This window comes from Miniopterus natalensis, chromosome 5 (genome assembly GCF_054644295.1).
Source record: "Miniopterus natalensis isolate mMinNat1 chromosome 5, mMinNat1.hap1, whole genome shotgun sequence".
NCBI classification, from domain to species: Eukaryota; Metazoa; Chordata; class Mammalia; order Chiroptera; family Miniopteridae; genus Miniopterus; species Miniopterus natalensis.
The window spans coordinates 56,723,121-56,747,093 of NC_142085.1; the positions used below are offsets into that span (position 1 = coordinate 56,723,121).

At 43.4% G+C, this 23,973-nt stretch overlaps 1 protein-coding gene across 1 annotated transcript in view; it reads left to right on the plus strand.

The window, feature by feature from the left end:
* FOXO3 (forkhead box O3) overlaps nucleotides 1-21,512 on the plus strand; it is a 103,526-nt gene extending 82,014 nt beyond the window's left edge. The window contains exons 3-4 of the mRNA XM_016217508.2: nucleotides 2,569-4,004; nucleotides 16,863-21,512. Of these exons, the coding sequence (XP_016072994.1) occupies nucleotides 2,569-3,969 (1,401 nt within the window). The 3' untranslated portion in view covers nucleotides 3,970-4,004; nucleotides 16,863-21,512. The remainder of the gene's footprint in view (nucleotides 1-2,568; nucleotides 4,005-16,862) is intronic.
* The last annotated feature ends 2,461 nt before the right edge of the window (nucleotides 21,513-23,973 follow it).

Genomic DNA, 23,973 nt, shown 5'->3' on the forward strand with positions numbered 1-23,973 from the left:
AATTACACACATTGTTGGGGTTTAGAGTTGCAGTAATAGATGACCATTAGAAAGTCCATATAGGGCATTTTGGAGGTCTGTAACTTGTTTTATTTTTCTCAGTTGATTCGGAATTGGCAAAATTAAAAATACATTTCAAAAAATAGTATTGCCCTAAATGCTTTTTAATGGAGAGATAATTGGATACTTATGATTGGTCATTGTTAATTCTAGGTGTTGATATGAACTCTTTTCAAAATCTAGAGCAAAGGAGCCTGGCCAGGGTAGGAATAATTAGGCCAGCGTCCACATTGGCCCCACGTAACTTAGGACTGTGTTGTTTTTTCATCACTAAGCTTGAGTTTAACTTTTTATTTAATATATCTAGTCACCTGAGTACTCAGTAGTAGAACCACCTTGCACTTGCCTGCTTTTTGAACCCTGCAGAATGAGTTTTAAGAGCATGCTTTATGTCTATTTTATTCAAAAACTGTTTTCCTTTTTAAAGAAATGTAATTTCTGAACCATTAGTAGAGATTTCATTATTCTTTTTAAAACCATAAGAGTAAAAGGGAAACAGGATATATAGTCTCTTGGGCAAAGTTCAGCTCATCATATACTCAGCATGTTGCCTGATTTCTCCTCTCAAATGTATCTTTATGGCCATGGTAGAGATACTGACTTATGACCCATGGTTGCTAATGCTCATTGCCCTGCCTAACCTGTAGGCCCTCCTTGCATGGGAACATACACATGGAAAACACTGTGAGTATTTTGGGTTATTTACTTACAGTAAAAGCCTGCTAACTTTGTGTTTTAGAAACATTTGGTAGAACACATGTATTTGTATCTTCTACATAAATACACTTGGTGATTGCCAATTTTAAAAAACTAAGGAAACATTTAGGATTGTTCATATTTAATATACAGCATCAACAAATTAATATATTTTGTCTTTAACTTGCAAAGACAAACACATGTGGCCTTCAGGTGCTGTTCCAAATGTGGAGAATACCACCAGCTCCTTTCTTTTACTGCCCATGAGGCATTTTATAGGTTAAAAGGAGCTCATACCAGTCAGTGAGCTATCTCCACCGTGGACTCTGTACTTGATGGTAGCAGTAAGAACACCCTACCTTGGTAGCATGACAGGCTCCTAAAGTATATTATCATATATCATCCTTACATCATCCCTGTCAGGCAGGGATGGTTTAGATGTTTTTATGGCTCTAATGAAGATGGAGAACTGATGTTGCCGCAGACAGATAAAATGATTTGCTCAGGGTCACTCAGCCGGTCAATGGCAGAGATAATACTGGATTTGGGTCGTCCCTGTCAACTGGGCTTCTCTACGAAGCCGAGAGGATTCTTATAAGATGAGGGTAGTCATTAGTGTTTGGGGGATGGATGTTTTGCCCAATTTCTCTTTTTAAAAAATAAACTTTTAAATTTAGAATAGTTTCAGATTTACAGAAAAGTTGCAAAATTAGTACAGAGAGTTCTCATATGCCCAACATTGTTTCCCCTACTGTTAACATATTGTATTAGTTTGGTGCATTTGTCACGGCCAGTGAACCAGTATCAATACAGATTGCCTTTGTTTTTACCTACTGGCCTTTTAATGTCCAGCCTCCCACCTAGGACACCAGGTCACATTTAGTCATCATGCTTCCTCAGGTTCCTTGTGGCTCTAGACAGGCGTTTATTAAATTTCCCTTAATTGGGATCTTTCTGATGTTTTTCTCATGGTTAGACTGGGGTAATGGGTTTTGGAAGGAAGGTGGCAGAGGAAGGTGCATTTTCATCACATTATATCAGTAGGTATTATCACCATGACTTATCCCTGTTGATGTTGCCCTTGATCATCTGGCTGAAGTAACATTTGTGAGGTTTCTCCACTATAAAGTTACTTACCCCCCCCCCCCCAATACTGTACTCTTTGGAAGGAAGTTAATATGCTCAAACCATGTTACCTGGATGGGGGAGTATATACATAAACTAATTGAAATTTTTCTGAATGGGAGACTCACCTACTTCTGTCAGTGCAGCAAATCCTCCTCGACACTGTTTTTTTCTTACGCCTGTCATGTGTGAAATTGTGGCTGGAGGAGATGGAGTCATAGGTAAAAATTCACACCGGTTCTGAGTTCATTAGATGTGGTTAAGAAAATGTAGATGCTGCCTCTGCAGCAGTGGAACAGGGGACCCTGAGAGAATAAAACAGCCCCCAGGTGATTAATTACCCTTAGAGAGCCCGGGAGGTTTGTTGCAAAGTGCAGGGAAAGGGTGGTGTGGTAATAAATTATAAGTGTGAACTTCAGTATAGGAAGTACAGGTACAGAAAGGACAACAAAACTTTGGAATTTGTGAAAAACGGTGTCACTGAGCTTATACATTCCCAGCATTTCCTGGATATGAAACCATCTCCCATCTCCTAAATATGAAACTTGCCATTTATAATGTCATTTAGTTCCAAGCTAAGGAGGGTCATACAGATGTTTAAAAATGAGTATGATTAACTATTTCTTCTTGGTGCTCAGTTTTTAGACCATTCTGGCTCAGTCCACATTTTCTCTTCTCTCTCCACAGAACTCGATCCGGCACAACCTGTCGCTGCACAGCCGGTTCATGCGGGTCCAGAATGAGGGGACGGGCAAGAGCTCTTGGTGGATCATCAACCCCGATGGAGGGAAGAGTGGGAAGGCACCCCGGCGGCGGGCTGTCTCTATGGACAACAGCAACAAATATACCAAGAGCCGTAGCCGCGCAGCCAAGAAGAAGGCAGCCCTGCAGACAGCACCTGAGTCAGCAGACGACAGTCCCTCCCAGCTCTCCAAATGGCCTGGCAGCCCCACGTCTCGCAGCAGCGATGAGCTGGATGCATGGACGGACTTTCGCTCGCGCACCAATTCCAATGCCAGCACAGTTAGCGGCCGCCTGTCGCCCATCTTGGCAAGCACAGAGCTGGATGACGTCCAGGATGACGACGCCCCGCTTTCCCCCATGCTCTATAGCAGCTCAACTAGCCTCTCGCCCTCTGTGAGCAAGCCATGCACCGTGGAGCTGCCACGGCTCACCGACATGGCAGGCACCATGAATCTGAATGATGGCCTGGCCGACAACCTCATGGATGACCTGCTGGATAACATCCCACTCCCACCGTCCCAGCCATCCCCCACCGGAGGGCTCATGCAGCGGAGCTCTAGCTTCCCATACACCACCAAGGGCTCCGGCCTGGGCTCTCCAACCAGCTCCTTTAACAGCACGGTGTTTGGACCCTCATCTCTGAATTCCCTGCGCCAGTCTCCCATGCAGACCATCCAAGAGAATAAGCCAGCTACCTTCTCTTCCATGTCACACTATGGCACCCAGACACTCCAAGACCTGCTCACTTCAGACTCACTCAGCCACAGCGATGTCATGATGACCCAGTCAGACCCCTTGATGTCTCAGGCCAGCACCGCTGTGTCTGCCCAGAACTCCCGCCGGAATGTGATGCTTCGCAATGACCCAATGATGTCCTTTGCCGCCCAGCCTAACCAGGGGAATTTGGTCAATCAGAACTTGCTCCACCACCAGCACCAAACCCAGGGCGCTCTCAGTGGCAGCCGTGCCTTGTCCAATTCTGTCAGCAACATGGGCTTGAGCGATTCTAGCAGCCTTGGGTCAGCCAAACACCAGCAGCATTCTCTTGTCAGTCAGTCTATGCAAACCCTCTCGGACTCTCTCTCAGGCTCCTCTTTGTACTCAACCAGTGCAAACCTTTCTGTCATGGGCCATGAGAAATTCCCCAGCGACTTGGACCTGGACATGTTCAATGGGAGCTTGGAATGTGACATGGAGTCTATTATTCGTACTGACCTCATGGATGCTGATGGGTTGGATTTTAACTTTGATTCCCTCATCTCCACACAGAATGTTGTTGGTTTGAACGTGGGGAACTTCACTGGTGCTAAGCAGGCCTCATCTCAGAGCTGGGTGCCAGGCTGAAGGATCACTGAGGAAAGGGGAAGTGGGCAAAGCAGGTCAGTGCCCAATGCTATGGCATAATAATAACCATAATGTGGGGGTGACTGGGGGAAGCTGCTTTTTATTTAGTTTGAACTTTACTCCACATTGAGAAACTGAGAACCAGGAAGCAATGGTGCACAGTAACATGGTTCCCAACCAGTTCATCTCCGCGGTTTACCTGCAAGACAAATAGGGCTGTCCGGTGCCCCTCCCCACAATTTGCTGACAGCTCTGGAATTTTATTGCCAGTAAAAAGAACACACACACACATTCATAGATATCATTCTTCTTTGTATCCAGTCGCCCTTGCTGACCTATGACGCAGGTTCCCCTCTTTGGTGGACGGATGAGGGTAGAAGGGAAGGGGAGGAAGGCAGGACCTTAGGTCACACAAACTTCAAGGTTAAGGACCCAGCCAGAGGACTTTCTTAGACTCTCCAGTCCAACACTACCATTGTTGATCTTTGATGTTATAATTTCATCTTCCTTTCCATGAAAGTAATGATTTGCAGGCACTTCTAATTTGACTGTAGACTATGGATTCTGGACTCTTTCTTTCTACCAGAAGCAAGATGTTAGATTCTTCACCATAGTACTAAGCATCTTTATAAGTTAGCATTGAGCATCTAAGCATTTAAAAGAGCAAAAGAATTAAATTGAAAACAGAAGTTTTTATGTTAGAGCACTCACGTGCTTCTTGTTCCCCAATGTGTAAATGATGTCAGGTTCCAAACAGAGTGACATGGGCTGTATAGTGACAGAGATGTTTTTAAATTGTGGCATTTTTAATACTGTTGGAACCAGAAAGATCACGCAACATGATGTGGTAAGAAAAGCATTTGGTTGGAATCAGAAGTTGAGTGTTCAGTCCCGCTGTTTCTACTTCCTGGCTGCTATTGAGTGTGTGTCAGCTCCTGAGCCTCAATTTCCAGTTTTATAAAATAAGGCTGATAGCCCTTGTTACAGGGTTATTGCAAGAATCAAATGCACTGAAGTATGTGAGAGTGCTTTGCAAAACTGTAGTGGGCTGAAATGTGTATGGTATAAATTAGGTAAGCACACTGACTGACAGATAAATAGTAAGCAGGGAGTCCAGAGAGGTTAAGTAGTTTGTCCAGGGTCACACAGCTGGACTCAGAGTCCATATTTCTTGAATGGCTTGAACAGTAATAGTTCTTTATCATTTTATCTAGATAGTAAAAAATGAGAAGTGCTTTGAACTAGAGCCAGAGTAGCAGATAATAGACCAGCTTGTCCTGAAATTCTCCTCAAGAAGTAAGATGAGACCTGAGGCCTTCTACTAATAGGTTTGCACCCCAGACCCTCCCATGTTGAAGAGCTCTGCTCTGTGCTTCAGCTCCTTTTAATTTTTTTAAATCTCAGCTTCTTACATCCTCCTTTAAGTGGTGTAAGAGAAAAATGGGATTCAAAGTATAAAAACCTGAGCCTTGTTTAACCCTCTGCCCTGGTGTAGGAATTACAAGGGTCTCCTATGGTGAGCTCACTCCAGCTCATGAGTAATTATAGAAAGGGGAACGTCAAGAAGGTTGTGATGCTAAAGCTAGCTTCTCAGCTTTCCCAGGCATACGCAGGCCCCTCATGGAACTCAGACATCTGTTTTCACTCATTTAATAGCCAGTAAGATAGTAAAAAGACTATTATGGGAACTAAAGGGGGTGACACACTTTCATGCCAGCCGGTTCAGATCATACCAGAACTCAGATGGTAGAGACTTGCCTTGAGAAATTTGGATACTTGGCTTTTAGAAGAATAAACAGTTTGTCTTCCTTTAAGAAGAGGAATGCGACTGTGGCTTCAAAAGACACAAGAAAGTTTTAATTTTGATGTAGTTATAAGGAGGCCACTTTCTAGTTCATTAAAGTAAGTTCAGAAGAAAATGCACTATCTTTTTTTTTTTTTTGGTCTGATTTTTTTCAGTGTAGATTTTCCTTTGAGTTGAATAGCGGACCTTTCTTGTCTATGTATAATTCTAAAAGATTGTATGAAAATATTTTAAGGGAGATTTAAGTACTTAAGTTTTTAAAACAGTAATGAATTATTATTTTGATAATAAAAAACTACTTTTGGGATAACACATTTTATTTTGTCCTAATGGAACTTGAGGATCATTTAGTCACCCTTTTTTTAAGAACATTTTGGGGGAGATAGTTTTGAGAAGATATTTCTTCAGTTAAAAATGGAAAATCACCAAATTTCCCTGAAAGTAAACTAGCTCAGAATGACCAGAGCAAGAGAAGAAACATCATAAAGACAGTATGGGGGAGGGGGGGAGATTGAGGGGGTCTAGTTTCTGGGTTTAGCATTTCCATTTTGTGTTGAAGTGAATTGCTCCAGACAGCCAGGAGCATGTGTGGCATGATGTATGTTCTTTACTTTTAAACTTGAGGCTATCACTTTATTGAAGATTCCTAAATTCACAAAATAGGCCTGAGGTCACAATGTCAGGCCTTACCTCATCCAAATAAAGCACCCAAGCTTCCCAAGGGTTGTTCTATAATGACTTATTTAAAATAGAAGTCATGGTATTCTCCAGACTCAATTCCTGACTTGCTTACTGAAGGTCATGTGAGCCTGAATTGGAGCTTCTTGTTAACAGAGCCGTTGGCCCACTCTACAGCCATGCTGGAGAACTGTGGTGACATGCTTCTATGGAGGGCTGGGTGTTTCACATATGTTGTTCATTTTAGGCCACATGTAAAATGTTTCAACCTATGGGTCTATCTGGAAAAGAAAAACAAGAACCACTCCTTTTCGTGTGCCAGCTACTGGGGTCTGAAGGGCATTGTCCTCTCTCAGACACTCCCAAGGCTTGGTGGAGAAACGTGCATATTGGCAGCACAGGTGTCTGTGAGCGGCTGTAGTGGTTGCAAAGCTGAGCTTCGAATAAGCCCTCTGGAGTTTGACATGTATCTGCTCTAGGAGGGAAAGCAGCATCAATCTCACTGTAGTTCTGATGTCAAAAGATGCCTAATTTCACAAACTCTTTCATTCATCTTCATTTTTTGGCATTTGAATACCCCCATTAGGAGCCCAGCATTGAATTTTGTTTGGAACTGCTTCATGTTAAGGATTAGAGAATATCAACTAGGAAAAGGCCAGGTGAAGAGGAGAAGGGTGGTTTTCTTTCACTAATGAATCTCTTAGAATTGTTGTCAAAAAAGGACAGAATCACAGAGTTTTAAAGGTGCAGTGTATGTATAATTTTAAACCTGAAACCTAACATATGTCTGTGAAATGGTTCTAGTAAGAGGTTCATGACGATACGGAAATGGAAATAAACAGCGGTAAACCAGTGTGGAAACAGCAGGTTCCAGTGTTGGAGGCCATGTAGAAATTTACATTTAGGCTACTTTTGAAAAGGAGCAAATCTTTGATACTTGGAGTTAACTTTGAATGCTGTGATTCTATTACGTCTTTATTTGTGTTGAGAGACAAGACTAATTCTAACCAAATACAGGCAATATAGGATATTCATGTCATTTTTTTTCTTGATGTAGGTGTTTCTGTGTCAGGGAATGTAGTACATGGTAAATATGAATCTGTACGTATTGCACAGAGAATACTCTCTGTTTTTTGCACTATTGCTTTAGTCTAGTCTTCGGTTATAGTGTGCCAGCCTCAAGAACTCTGCATCTGCAGGGCTCTTCATTCTTACCTGTTAAAAAGCCCCAAGTCTGAAGTGTCATTGATGGAGAGAATGGCTGTCTGGATCCTTTTGACAGTGGATCTTGTTGACAGCAGTAAAGGGAAATTGACACAGCTGTGAAAAGGGGTTTTCTGTGCAGAAGCTGCTACACTCCTTCCATACAGTCATTTCCCTGGAAAGCAGGGACATCAGCACGAAGGCTGCTCGTCCTGAGTCTGTTAGTTTTTCCCTGTACCTGTAGTTACCTCTGGCCAGCCTGCTAAGCATAGGGACAGAGTCTGCGTGACTCTCACTGCAAGCAGTTGCTGCATTTATAAGTGGCTTTCTGGAAGGTCTCTCTTGGCCACAGAGCTTATGTGGAACATAAATAAATGGGGCGAAAGTCACCAGAATTGCTACTGGAAAGTCTTGTAAACTTTAAGCTCCCATTAAGTGCTTCTTTTTAGAGTGTTCATAATGCTCAGTATTCAACATCTAATAAATAACATTTCATAGCAGAGCCCCAGGGACAGCGAGCTGAAGTGGGTGGCTGGCTTGTGTCCAACTGTGATGAGCCCACTCTAGAAATCAAGCATAAACCAAAGCAAGCATCCTGAGGGCTTTTTACAGAAACCAGCATCTGGATTTAGTCTGAACTCTGGCCTGTTAGTATGGAGCTCCTGAAGTACTAGGGCCTCTGTTTTTATCACCTAAAGACAGACCATGTGATAATGGAATAGGACATTTGAAAGCAAGGTTGTCCCAGAAAACCAAACATGTAAGGTTGCCACATACCCTTGGGTCCTTTGCTTCAACCTTGCAGTAAGGCTGTCTTTTCCTCTATGACAAATGGTCACCGCCACCACCCCACCACCTTCCCAACCAGGCCATGCATTTCTTGGGGGTGGGAGAACATCTCTTTTGTTTATCTCCATCTTCTGTGCCCAACACACTGCAGGTACTCAATAAACGAATTTTGTTTAATGCATTCAGGCTTTTCTTGAACACTTGTACCAATATGGGACCTACCATTTTGCCAGGCAGCTCATTCAACAGTAGAACCCACTCCATGGCTGAGAAGAGCTTGCTATATGACAAAGGCATACAAAAAATTCAGTAAGAATAGAGGGCCAAAAGGCCAAGAGTCCATAGTTCTCAAGGGGGTTGTTGACCTTTTTCAGCAATACTCTAGGGCAGGATTTCTTTAGGGCTTCCTTAGAATACTGGTCCCACGGTTTCTTGAAGAGAAGGAATTTGATTTAAGGGATCCAAGAAGCAGGACAAACCTGTTCCTGAAACACACAACCCTGTGACGAGCTCCTGTGCCCTTGGTTGCAGGTGTTTTGTTTCATTTATTTATCTTCCCACTAACAGTTGTAGACCTTCCTTTATAATTCTCGATATTCTGTTTTTTTAATAACTTCTTTATTTGCTGAAATCTATAACATTCATGTATTAAATGATGAGAATTACCTAGTCACAAAGGCCTCAGAGGTAATTCCAGTGTCCCTGAAGGATGAAACTTTAATTGCCAGTCTTGGCTTGATTGAAGGTTTTCGTATCAGTATGTTCCCTATCCCCCTCCCTCCCTTCCCCTCCCACTTCTCTCTCCTCTGTCTCTTTTCTCTCTTATGGAAAAAGTTTGGACCATTATTATTATTATTTTTAAGTAGTCATGTCTGTGTGAAGTGTTCAATTTGACTCCTTGGGGGAAATTAATGGCCAAGAAGAGAAGGCCAGAGATTCTGAGGTTGAAATCCGCTGGGCCTCCATTTTTATCCATGTCACTGTAAATTAATTGGAACTTCCATGGGTCATTTGTATGTTCAGAAATGATCAGAAAACAACACAGCCCAGCATATCTCTAAGTAATCAGGAAATATGTGTTGACTGAGAGACCTGTTAGACTGTACCTTTTGCTTGTCAACTGAGTGCTTCAAGCTAGAGCACTCCCTGCCCAGCCCCAGTTAATTCAGGTTGCCCTGCTGGCTGGGGTGGGAGAGCCCATGGAAGGGAGCTCTAGGCACTTACCACCATAGTGCTGGTCAGCTGAGCAGGGAGGTGAGGGTCACACGTGCCACACAAAGTGCAGATTTACCTCACTCCTGGAATCTGTACTCCTGGCCAGACCGCTGACGTCAGGATAGTCCTTTGTCTCTCTTTCAATCTCAATCTACCCTTGAGTTGCTCCTTTCAGTTCCTTCTTGGTTTCCTAAACCTGTTACGCTGGTGTGGTTTTTGCTTCTTGGCCACCACCTGTGTCGCCTGCATGTCCTGGTCATACCTATAGGTAGATGAGTGGAACTAAAAGAGCCGATTTTGTGTTTTCAATTTCAGAATCACTTTGGAGAAAATTAGATTGTCTTCGGAACTGTATATTTGAAGCAGGAAGAGAACACTTCAGAGCTCCTTCTCTTCTATACTTGGTAGTGGGGTGCTTAGGTGGGCTGGCGCATCACATCTACCATGACACCAAGCCCCAGGGCTCTAGGGCATCCCAGCCTGAAAGGTTGACTGCACACACTCAGTCATCCTCCACCCCTTCAGCCAGTGAATGCAGTCTAGGGTCACACAGGACGGGGCCATGGCCAACAAACCTGAACATTGTTATATTCAGGTCCTGGTTGTGGCTCTAAGCATTTCCTCCTGCACTTGTTCCCTTTTGTTTGTAAACAGTGAATCACTTTAGCGTTTGACAGCAGTTTGAGAGCTTCATTTGGGGGCTGGTAATAAAGGATGTGTATGGTGGGATACACAGAAAGGATGTGAAAAGATAAATTTTTGATTAAATACTATTTAATTTTTTTTAATTATTAATTTTAAAAAATTAAATTAGTTGAATGTTAAAATTGTGCCTCATATTGATCCTTAGGAAGTTTCGTGAGTTTTAGAAACTTGATTGCAATCACCCTCCCCCAAAAAAGGCATTAAAACTCCAGGTCTTGTCCTACAAGCAGTAGGTTTCTGCCTGATTGCAAATAAAACTAATAAGTCTTAGCAAATGTGAGTAGGTCTAAAATGCTTCCAGAAGCTGTAGCACAGAAAGGGTGGTATTTGAATTGGCAGGGAGGAAGAGAGGGCTCTTCCAGAAGATGGGTTCATTCCTTTATTCAACCAACATTTATTTTACGGCTAGTCTGTATGTCAGCTTTGCAGGCTACTGGGGACATCAAGAAATTTTGTTTCCCTGACTAGAATATATGCTTCTTGAGGGTAAATACCATGTCTCAGACAGTGCTTTTAAAATAGTTGGTGCTTCATCACTGTTTGATTGGAAAGTTTTGCTCTTTTTTTAAGAAATTCAACATTTCAGGAGCTTAATGTCTATGAAAAAGTAACCATTCTGGGCACTATGTGATTAGGTGCCAGGTGAGTAGCTTAGGAGTTTAATAGAGAACAACTTAGGGAAGGTGGGATTGGATGTACGGGTGTGATTCACATGGACGGGGAGAGCAAACCAGACACAGTGTGACTGCACCTGACCTGTGGGCCAGGAGGGTCAGTTCCCAAAGCCTGGATGAGGACAGTGGAGCCTGACCCCGCAGGCCTCTGCCAGCAAAGGTTTTTGGATATTATAATTAAGGTTAAATAACCATGAGTCCATAGAGGATCCAAATGCCCCTTAAAGGCATTTGCCTTAAAAATGGTTCTTTAAAAGAACATAATAAGAAACTTTACATGCTCTTCTGTGTGATTTGAAAATCTAAGAATCTTAAGAAAATACGAAACCTCTGCAACTTTGTTATTGACAGTAGATTAATACATATATTTGTGCCATGTCAGTCACCACTTTCGAGTCTGGATACACAAAGAATATTGGTTGATGTAATCCCTGGCCCAATATAAAGACAGATAGGACATTCTTAAATTGAGCGTATTTTAACCGTCAGTGATGCCTGCAGTTTAAGCAGCAGGGAAGTCAGTGCCTCTGCAGGTCACCCCTGCCCTTTGTCCCCAAGCTGTGAAGTGCAAGGAGGTTTGCTTTTCTCCTGTGTTCCCTGTGCCCTCTCAGCACAGCACCAAGGCTGGCGGGAAGGTCACTCTACACTAGCTCTAGGCTTGGCTGCATCCAGAAGGCAAAGGCTCCACTGAGGCCCATCACCAGCCTTCACAGACAATCTTTACCCGCCACCTTGAAAAAGCCCAGAAGTTCCTGGGAGGCAGCGGAAAGCATACCCACCCACACAAACTAAGCGGGGTTTTTTTAAATAGTGCATATAGCTGAGTGTCTTCCAATATCTTCCTGAGTGTCACCTTTGCCACAAGGAGCTTATTTTAAGTTTCCCTGTAAGATCCTCACCTTCTTCAGAAGCATTTCCTTGCTCATCAGAAAGTGCCAGAGCTTATGGGCTGTTTCCTGGAAACTTGAGTTTCCTTTTAGGGGGGCTCCTCAACTGAATACAGATTGGCCTCCAGTCTGGCCAGAACTACTATTGGCCCTGTTCTTTTTCCCTCCTCAACTTTTCTGTGTCTCAACTGGCAAGTTGACAGCAGTTGCCAAAACGTATTTCTCTGGAGCGGCACCACCCACGTCCCTTCTCTGGCAGTCATGGGGGATGGCTCTGCTCAGCTGGCAGCACAGGCAGAGGTCTGGATTTCAGTCGTCTAGGACCTTGCTGTCAGTGTCCACCAGGCTGGTTTTCCTGCACTTCCCTGAATCCTCTTTATCACCCATTCCAACCTGGAAGATGCTGAAAAATTACCAAACATGTCTGTCTATGCGCATATTTTCTTGAGCTACTTCACGTTTTGCCTGTGAAGGTGACCTCCAAGGGAACTGCTTCCATTTTGGTGTTCCAAAAATAGATGTGGCTGCCTAACCCAAGACCTTCCCCCCCAAAATGCTGCTTTTCCTGGGGGTGACACCAGCTACAAAATCCTTGGTGTATGCTGGCAGATGACTGTGGCTCATGATGAGTAGGGTGTCCCTTAGATCCCTCTGGGGCAAAGCAGAGGTGGTGGCAGGCAGGCATTTCTTTGCTCTTCTCAGGGGCAGAAACATTCATACTCTGAAACACAGCCCTGTTCCCTGAACCCTACGTGAGGCTTCCCTGTCAGATTGTGTGAACATCAGTTCATTTCCTTTTCTATCCTAAAGCTTCATATTTATAGTCCCCAGCTTGCCCCGGGAGTTGCAAGTTTGGCTTAAATTATCTCTATGTTTAGAGAGTGAGGAGCAAGGTGTTTCACTTTGATTTTCTTTTAAAGGCAGACTTTCCTGCAAACATCTTTGTGTTTTAGCCAGGAAAGCAGTCGATAACCTTCCTGGGTTTGTGGATGTGAGAGTTTCATCCTGATGTCTCTCTTTCCTCCCATGACATATTTGGTATTGGGGTCCTGTTCCTTTCTTCTCTGCCAAGAAGATTAAAACGCTACTGAAAAATCCAGATCTGTCACCATGGAGTTGCGTTGTGGGAAGACAGCAGTAGGAACATTTATGTTTTTATTCCCAGATTAAAGTTGATTGGGATTGTTATGTTTTGTGTGGAGTTCTTTGGAGGCGTTGCCCTTTCTTAGAACATCATGTGAGTTAGTGGTGCTAATTAGGCAGAAACTTGTCTTCCCTACAGATGCCAAGATTATAGAGGGACTTACTCTCACCAGAGACCAGATGACAGCATCCATAGATAATTTTAGAATGAGCCTCATCCTTTGGTCTCCCAGTTTCATTTTCCTGCATCAACAGCTTGATTTCAAACTTATTTATTGGGCAAGGAGGGAGAAGAGAAGGAACCATTTCCCTATTAATGAAAGTCACTGATGGAATAGCACATTTTCATATTTATTGTTAGTTGGCCTGTTGCCTAGTAACTGTAAAGTGATAGCTGTAATTCCCTTCAGCTGTATGCCTCCTTTTCCTTCCAAGTTTTGCTTAATCTGATGTGTTTTTAAACTTAGCAGAACATTTAGCATATACACATAAACCTCACAGTTAACTAAAATGTCTTTCTTTAAACAGAGTAAGAATGGTGGGAGCTTCATTAAAATCCATGAGACTTGTACCCAACCTGAGTATCATTAAATTCCCAGCTCATTAGCTGATCTTACTCCTAAATGTGCTCCCTCTTTCAGTCCTTCATGGCATCCAGTAAACATGTGCAAACATTGAACCACCAAAGAGCAGATACAAATCTAAGGCAGGTGAGAAACTGCTTTCCTTATGACTATTTCTAATTCTAGGGTCTTCCTAATGAATGGTGCTTCGGTTTTCCTCTTGGAAGAATGATTATATTGATCTGGTTCCTTTATGTGTCTCTTTATTTTACAATCTGTTTGCCTTCTATCACAGAGAAAACAAGTCGCCCTTCTGTTCTGTGGAGTGAGAGTTTTTGTATAAAATTTGTTTGAGAGCTGCCTCTATACCTTGGCCTGGGCCTCTCTAGTTAACCTCCAGGCTCAGGTGGTTTCTGAGCCAGGTGGGGGGCACACTTGTGAGACTGTGGGGGAGTTTCCAGCACCTAGTGCCACAGGCGGCCCCAAGCCCATTCTGCAGAAAGGGAAAGTGATGCTCATCTCATCTCCTTTTTAATGATGCTTCCTGAAGATTCTGGGCCTTTTGAGGGAATGGGCATTTGGCCTGGGGATTGTTGTTGGTTGTTGCTTTAGAGCAGGGGTGGGGAAAGCTTTTTTTTGCCAAGGGCCATTCGGATATTTATAACATCATTCACAGGCCATACAAAATTGTCAACTTAAAAATTAGCTATGAAAAAAGCTCCTAGATTGAATTTCGAGTCCTGCTTGCGATTGCCTTGGCAGGGCCAGACCAAATGATTTCTCAGGCTACATATGGCCCACAGGCTGGATGTTCCCCATCCCTGTTTTAGACTGTCCCATGTGGGCCTCCTGGTTTCAGGGCTGATGCCCTGTTCTGCCTAGAATGATGCCATATTGGGGGCTATAGTGCCCTCCGCCTCCTTCCTTCCTATGCTGAGCCAGCCCTAGCATCAGAGCAGGCTGTATGCTTGGCCTGTGAGTGTGTGGAAGAAATGTGTCACCATCCCAGTTCCACGGCTGAATAATTAGCACCAAAGGGAACCGGGGGATGGGGTCTGAATTAGGTAATACTTTATAGCTTCTCCCCTGGCACTTTCAGTAAGTCAGGATCGAGAGTTGGGGACCAAAGTCCCCTGATGACTAATTGCATAGTGATGTTAGGTTCTGGTTTATTAAGTGTTATTGTGAAGGAAAAAACCAAATCCCCTTGTAAAGCACCCTATCCACACCTGTTTGTTCATGCCTTAGGGGTCCAAGGTAGAGGCACTGGAATAGCACTGGCTCCTAAAGGGTCAGTTGCTCATAGATACTGAGATCTGGTGTCTAGTTTAGCCTTTCCCCCTCTGTAGTCAACAGGCCATTATTTTATAGTCCAGGATAAGTTGTCTCATACCCTAATAAGCAAAGAATAGCTCCAAAAAAGCCATTGGCCAGGGAAACTAAATACTGGGGGTAGGGAAGAAGGGGCTTCTTTTTCTGTTTTTGTGTCAGCTGCCAGTAAAACAACCTCCATTCTTGTGTTTGGAGCTATAACCAGGGTAACTACAACCATGGGTGTGGAACCTTACAAATACCAACCCTGCTGTCTCTCTGCACATTGGTAGTGAAAGGTTAAGACTGCCAACCAGTGTAGTCACAGAAGAGATGAAGTCACAAGTACACTTCTGAAAATTCCACATGAGCTCATGATGGTATCTCCCCTGAAGAGGGGATGCAGATGTTCGTGTGTATGAGAGCTTATTGATGCATTTTTCATTACTGGTTCACCTTATCCGGTGAGCAGATCAGGAGTTCATGTTACTGCGCTACCACTTTTCTCTCCATTTTTCTCTCCATTTTTTTGGCCTGGGGCCATTTTTTTCCCTACCATGACAACTGACACTGTCTCCATAAACAGAAGGTCTTATGTCTTGAGACCTGTCATGTCAGTTCCTTTCACTACATCTCTACGCATATACAGTTCACCCTTGGACAGTATGAGTTTGAACTGCACGGATCCAGTTATACATGGATTTTTTTCAGTAAATATATTGGAAAAATACTTGGAGATTTGCTACAATTTGAAAAAACTTGCAAATAACCACATAGCCTAGAAATACCAAAAAAACTTAAAAAGTTATGTCATGAATGCATGAAATAATGTACATATTTCCTCTTATGATTTTCTTAACATTTTCTTCTCTCTAGCTGACTTTATTATAAGATACAGCATATAATACATATAACTTACAAGTTATGTGTTAATCAACTGTTTATATTATTGTCTGTTAGTAGTTAAGTTTTGGGGGAATCAAAGGTCATAGCCGGATTTTCGACTGTGCTGCGAGTTTGGTGCCTTAGATCCCATGTTGTTCAAGGGTCAACTGTACTTTTTAGAAATATCCTCTAACTTTTCTAGGCTCAGTGGTTGATGAAGTCTGATAAGACTTGTGTAAATTAGATGCTCTGAGAGGACCTCTTTTGTGCCTTACCACTGAATACTTTTAGAAGCAAAATAATAATGTTAATTGTTAAAGGGATGTTTTATGAGAGTTGTTTTTTTGCCATATGTGTGTTATGTAATTTTTTTTTCCTCTGCAGATTTTTAATACAAAAAGCAAATTCCTAAGACAGCCCACCCAGAGATTACTTACTCCTTTTTTAGTGGGGGAAGTCAAGATGACCCCCACCCAGCAGTGTAAGCCGTTGTGGAAAGTAGCCATTTCATCTCCCCTGGTTTTGGGATATTAATGGAAGGAAAATTAATGGAAGCAAAATCGATTAGTCCACACAGCCAGTGAGAGAGAACCAGAAAAGCATAGCTGGTCTATTTAGAGTATCCACCTTCCCTGGTTTTAGCATAAAAGTCCCGTGTCCTGGGAAATCCCTGGTCCAAAAGTCTAGAGCAACATCCCACCTGCACCCTGAATGTCCCTAACATGAAAGGACCACCAAAACACCCCTAATTTACTCACCTTTGTTAACCTCCCAAGTGAACGATCCCATTTCCTTTGTGCTTTTTCAACTTGAGAGTGTTTTGTAGTCAAGCAGAAAAATAAGGTAAGTCGTCTCCATGCTGTGTCCTCAGGCTTGGAGACCTTTGAAGCTGGTGTAGCCAAACAGCTTTACTGAGCATGCCCTTGGCTCAGAGGTGGGTGAGGAGACAGGAGGCTGATGACGTGTGACCTCAAGGTGCCTGCCCACTCTTGCCATTTAAATGTCTTTAATCATCTCTGGTTTTCTTCTCCCGTAGACCCTCAAACTGACACAAGATCTACAGAGAAAACCCTTTGCCAAATCTGCTCTCAGCAAGTGGACAGTGATACCGTTTACAGCTTAACACCTTTGTGAATCCCACGCCATCTTCCTAACCCAGCAGAGACTGTTAATGGCCCCTTACCCTGGGTGAAGCACTTACCCTTGGAACAGAACTCTATATATAAAGTATGCAAATCTTCCTTGTACGGGGTGACGTGCCACCTGCCAGCGAAGGACAGCACCCTGCCAGCACCGCCCACCTCAGTCAGAGCACACCGTGAGCCCCTGTTGGCGATTCTGTGGTTTTCATATCGCGATGGTTTATGGGTGTTTTAAGTGTTGCTTTGTGTTTGTTTTCCTTTGACTTTCTGAGTTTTTCACATGCATTCACTTGCAGTATTTTTGTGTTAAAATGTTAACCATTCTTCTTTAGGCAAATTTAAAAACAGAAGGAAAATGTACCAGTTACCGTTTTGGCTTTGGACATCACAAGCGTTTGAGCCCATGGAACTCCTTACACCAACAAATTGCATAAACTAGAGGGGGATTTTCTTTCTTCTTTTGTTTGGTAGAAAACTATCCTTTTCTAAAAACTGAACAATGGCACAACTGTTTGCTGTGTGCGCCAATCCAGGATTGAACCCTGAATAGGCAAAACGAATGGAACATGGCCACCAACCCAGTGTGTTTCAGTTCTGAGTCATGGTGGCTGGGGGACAAAACCCCAGCACCTGACCTGCAGGTGCCAGGTCAGCAGGGTTTGTGGTCCCCTGTCAGTATCCTCAGCTAGTGCACTGAACAGTGATGCTATGTTGGTTAGGAATTAAGATCTTTTCAAGAAAGAAATCAGCTCAGCTGTCCACTAATTGCCAAATGCCACCGAAGGATTTAACTTTAAGGAGAAAGGGGAGAAAAAAGCAGTCCTGTTTTGCTTGCAGAAGAAATGATCTTACAGGGGAGCATTAAGCCTACAGTGAGAAACGTGTGAAAAGTACAAACCCAGGTCAATACGGAGGGAGTTCTACCTTCACTGTTTTCCTAAAACACACCCTTGATAATTTTCAGCCTTGCTGTGTGTAATCTGATCTACTAGACGTGTATGAGTGAGAGGCAATAGCATAAACTGATTTTATATATATATAATCTTAGATTGCAGTTGTACAAGTGACACAATGGAAGTACAAGATAGGGCAGTTTTGACTAGTTTTTTCCACTTTCCTGCTTCTATGGATTTCATTTTGTTTTCAAAAAGTTACGGTGCTGTATAGGGGCTTTCTGTTTAATCTGGAACGTGTGATTATACTCCTTACCTTCTTTGATAGACAGAATAGTTGGGAACACCTCTGGTACATACAAAACTGGTGTAACGACGCTCTGATTAGCACAGCATATGCATACTTCTCCAAAGTGATATATGAAGACTCTTTTCTTTGCATAAAATGCATTAGGCATATAAATGTATAAATATATTTTATCATGTACAGTACAAAAATGGAACATTCTGCATGGACGTTAGGAATACAGGCTAGTATTTCAGCACAGACCACCCTGCATGAGTTCTCGCTGATGCTTGCACCGTGCAGTGGGCACTGACTTCCTTCAACCAACACAGACGTGCCACCCAACCCCCTGCACTCACCACCGGCCGCCAGGGGCCCCCTTGTGCACCTTTGCTTTATAATTCCTCTGGGGGTGATATTGGTGGTGATAACAGCTCCTAGCATAATGAAAGTTCCATTTGGTATTGTCACACGTCTCTCCCGCCTAGCTTGGGTTGTCATGTTTGAGCGATGGCCCTGTTGATTTTCACCCTGCCTTTTACTGAATCTGTAAATTGTTGTGCAATTGTGGTTATAGTAGACCTGTAGCGAATCACCTTTTCTAAACTGCTACAAGTTTATAATCTTCATTTTAAAAGTATGTATAATTTTTTAAAATATGTATGCTATTCACGTGGTCTGCTTGTCAGTGAGACAGACTTTTGCTTACTGTATTCCTTTATATAATGCTAGCCACTTCCTTGATTCTTTGGTAGTCTGCTGTACACAGGAACTGTCCAGTATCGGCAGAAGAGGGCTGTATCTCTCAGTTTCTAAGCCATGCCGCCCTGTGTGGAGTGTTAGTTCAGAGACAGCGGCAGCAGCTGGTGGGGGGGTGGGAGGGAGGGTATCAGATACATGGGAGAATCCAAAGTGCTTCCAGTGTGAGGGCCCTGAGAATCTCTCCTGAGCTCAAAGAAACAAGTATACTAACAACATAGCTATTTGCCTTTGCAGTTTTATAGACCCTGGGAGCTGCTTTGGGAGTAAGAAAGGCAACCCTCAAATGTGTTTCAACTTTAAATGTTGCATTCCTTTCAGACATGTGACATCTTGTTTATTCTCTTTTTCCCCCAGTTTTGTTTTCAGGCAGAGTGTCTTACAGTGTCCTAGGATGAGATTATAATTTAAAACAGTTGAGGGAGGGACAGAGGTGGTATGAGACCAGGGCAGCCACAGAGCAGAGCAGGAAAATAGAGGGAAAGGTAAGCTTTGAATTTTATTTTTATTTTTTTAATAACAGCATCTACATGTAGAGAGTTGTGGAGAGCTGAGGTCAGGGCAAAATCAGGTGCCAGCAACAGTCCTAGGAGGCAGTCAGAATGTAATAACTAGGCCCATCCAGGATCACAGAGCCTCACTGTCATCCTTGGCCACGCTCAGCTGGCCACCCATCCAGGGCCCAGGCTCCTTTAGACCAGTTGGGTTCTAAATTGGTCAGACTGAGCAGAGGTTCAGCCTAAGCCCTGTGTCGCTTATATTGAGACCTGCTTTCAGGAAGGACCAACTGTTTGCCACCATGCAGAGTTCTGAGTGTCATGGGTCCCTCACAGTAAGTTTCCTGATCAGAGCTTCCCAGCGAAATACTTAGTAGCCTCCAGGGCCTGGCTGCTGTCATGTTTTCATCCTGCTGAGAATGCTCTGAGGCAACCCTTGGCCTCCAAGTAAGCTGCTCTAGGAGGCCTTCCACTTTCTGATGGGAAATTAGAAAAGTAACCAATATTGAAAGTAGGACATACTCTGCAGCTCTGTTCTCTTCAGAACTCCAGAACCGATACCTTTTACCAAAGTTAGAAAAGAGCTGTATCACAAGCTTTCGCTGTCCTGGTGTGGGGACTGGCTACCGGTTCCTGGTACCCCATTAACTGTGAATGAATCTGAGCTCAGTTTCCCTTAGTGCATCCTCTGCAATGATTGCTGAAACACATTTCCTATTACGGGAGTATTGTGTAGGCACGTGGTACAAGGTGGACTTCGTGTGTTTGGTGTTGAGTTTTGACATTATATGAGTGTTGCTTCCCCTTCCTGAGGAGAGGACCTCTTGGCTCTTGCTGCTCAGGACAGATATGCCCAGTCTCAGGGTGTCATTTCAGGGGGCTTCCAAACCTGTTCAAGGTGGCAGGCACAGACTTCACCGCTACCTAATGAATCTCTTAGGACTGTCAAGAGAAAAGTGGTCAAACGGCCAGTTCCGTTTTGAGCACTGATGCCAGTGGCTGGTGAGGGGAAATAAAAATGTTGCCCTTTCTCTCTGAATGCAGAAACAAAACCCTGGCAGCTCTGACCTCTGATTTCCTTTTTCCTGCTGTATTTGGGGAACATGGTATGATTAGGCAGAATATGTGTGTTTTTTTAATTAAGAAAAGCAAAATTTTTAATAGAAATGCAATCATTGGCTAAGAGGTACGAAAAAGCCAGCCTCACATGGAGATCGGGGACAGCAGGGCACATGGAGGGGGAGCGAAGGCCTTGTGACGTCTTGTCTGTCCAACAAGACCTGAAAGCAGATGCCCAAGTAATTGAAAAGAGTATACTATTTTTTATCTGAATGTTTCCTGGGTAACATTTATGCAGTTGGAATGAATGAAGTGTTTTCCTCTTGTCTAATTTTATTTGTATGTACTTTTCTTTGATGAATGATAGGTGATGAGGCATCTGCCATACCTCCAGAAGTATTTGTGCGGCTGCTTTTAAAACTTGTGTGTCTGGTCACTTATTTCTCTAAAATTATCTCATTGCCTGGCAATCAGTCTTCTCTCGTATACTTGTCCTAGCACATTATGTACATGGGAAATGTAAACAGGTGTGAAAGAGGACCAGAAAATTAGTTAATATTTTTAAAAATGTATTGTGCATTTTGGCTTCACACATTGAACTTTTTTTTAAGAAAAAAAAAAAGTTGCATGAATGGGGGGAAAATATGTATACAGTATCTGTAAAACTGTCTTATGTTTCAGTTTCTTGCTCATACTCCATACAACTAGAATTAAATATGGCGTATGGCCATATTCCAACACCTAAGAGTCAAGTAGTCAATACTTTGGTTTGAAGCGCCGCATCCTTTCTTCCAAAGCAAACACTATCATTGCATTCTCACTGAGGATTTTGTCTAGCCGTATGTTGCCATGAATTAACTCTACCATCTTTCTTTTCAAGAATCAAAGCCAGTTTGATTTGGGAATCTTCCCCTTTCCAAATGAAATAGAGATTCAGTCCTTACTTTCTTTGGTGTTTGTAGATATTGCCTTGTGTATTCCATTTAAAACTGTAATCTAGTTTGTAAAAGAGATGGTGACGCATGTAAATAAAGCATCAATGACACGCTATCTTACTCCAGGAAGTCTTTTGTTCTCCCTCCCCCTTTCTCTAACCCCAGAAGTGAATTGCTAAGTTTTCATCTCAAGGTCTTCCTGTGCAATGACTTCACAGGCTGGGAGAGACACAAAGCCCAAATGCCCCTATCATGAGCTCTCCAAACTCAGTGAATCCAGCAAACTTCTTCCCTGCCTACTTTTGACCTCCACAGACAACCAAACAAGTCAGTACGAGCAGATCTATGGCATTGTTCACAGTGGCTGGTGGCCACTTTGGGTGTGCACTGAGTCATATTGCCTAGAGGAACTTTTCAGTAGGGAGGTGGGTTTTAGAGTCTCTGCCTTCACTGAGTATCAGAGGTTTTGACCTGTCCAAGTTTTCGCCCTAATGAGAGTCCTCATGTGAGTCTGGCAGATGAACATTGGTCATGGGCAGTGCCCTCCTGCATATCGAAAGTCAAACAATACTTCAGGGTTCTGGTGGGAACAGCATAAATATTTCCTATGTTTGTACATGTAGGGCCTCTCAGTCAAGTTAGGGGCAACTCCACCCTATTGTAAAACTATTCCTAGTAGCCCAGGCTGTGTATTTTATTTTAATAGGCATGTTATAAAAATTATTCAGCTTTTAGAAACCCCCTAGGAATGGGTTCAAAACCCCAAGCTACATGATGGACTCTTAGTTCAGGTCAAGTAGGTAAACATGATTTTAAAGTTTGCCATTTGGGATAAAGTTTACATTGGCGGAGAATCATGCTTTCATAAGTTGGTCCTTACCATTGTTTTAATTACCTGTAAAGGTACAACCTCACCATCTTCTAACATGCAAGCCGACCGGGAGAACATAATTTCATGTGAGACTGCTTCCCAATTTTGATTCTGTCTCCCATTAGGTTAAAGATGGAAACCCAACACTAGATTCTCAATAGAGAGTGCTCCCAAACCAGGTAAAAATTCAACTAGTACTAAGTCAATCTCAAGGGTTGCAATGGGCCAGACCCTGTGATGGGCACCAAGAGAACTAGGACCTAGGCTCTGCCCTCCATGAGTTTGTAATGTAGGTACATTCTACCTACTGCACCTTGAATAAAGAACTAATTATTGCTTACTCTACCTGCTTCAGCTTCATGTTTAAAAGGGGAAGAATTTGGACTAATCTCTAAAATACTTTAGGGATTTGATTTTGCAGATGTTCAAGTAATGAAGGCAAACCATTAAGCCAGCATATGTGACATGCATCAGCCAAGTCACCCACACCAAGCTGGAACACAGCAGTCAAAGGTGGAGGAAGGTAGAATTCATAGCCTTTATCTGTCAGACACTGCATGTCCCTCCACCACTCAACTAGGACATGGAAAGGTAGAAAGATGGCCACGGGGGTAGATATGGAGGTGGGGAAGGCCTGCGATGTGCTGGCTGCCTCTCGGCTCAGCCTGTGGTGGGTACCTGCAGGGAATTTAAAGTGTGGAGGTGAAGAGAGGAGCATTCACAAAGGGACCCACCCACTCTGGCTCTGCTTCTATCCCCATCGAAGAGAAGCAGCGGTGCTGGGCTCAGAGAACCAGACACATTTGGAGCTGGAGGAAAAAGGGTCCTTCCCCCTGAGTTTTCCTCATTTGAATGTTAGAAGACTATTAACAATATTTAAGACCTGAAGAAATTATATCGTGTGTGTGCAGTTCTGCTCAGTGCTTGTCACTCTAATGGCTCAACTGTTTTTGCCTTTTTTCTCTGAGGACTTGCTTATAAACACTACAAACATCCCCGTTCCCACTTGGGGCAGAAGAATCTCAGTGCCTTTCTTATATTGGCACAGGAATCTGAATCCTTCATTCATCTATCCCATCTGCACCTACTATGTGCTAAGCACTGTGTTGTCCAAAGGAGATGGGCCTAAAGCGGCTGGACTGGAATATGTAGGCCTGCTGGCGTGAGTTCTTAGTGAATGAGTCCCATGAATGCTGCCAAGGGTGTGGTAGAGGAACAGGCATTGGAGCCCAGGTAGCCCAGAGGAAGTGAACATCTGAGCAGAAAGGCAGAAATGGGCTGGGCTTTCTAGCTGAAGTGATGAACCTCAGGGAGAGTCAGGGCAGCAAAGACTGGAACGTATTCAGGAAACAGTAGGCTTGTTTGGGTCTTAAAGAGCTCAGAAGAGGTGAGAAGTCAGGCAAGAGAAGTAGGCTGCTAGAGAATTCCAGGCCACGCTGCTCGGACTCTACTTTGGGAGGCTAGCGGGGCAGAGAGCTGATCAGAGTGGGCCTGAGGAAGAGCCCTCGGGCGTGCTGGAGGTGGGTCCTAGAAGGAGGATGTTCAGGAAATGAGAAGTCATGGTTATTCTAGAACTATTTTTGCAACATGTCACCCACAGAAAATAATGATGTATATGGCACACCATATAAAAAAAATCGCTCCAGGTCTCAGGCCCTACAGGCTGCCCTAAGAGCTAGGGATCCATAACTCAGCACCCCTGTAA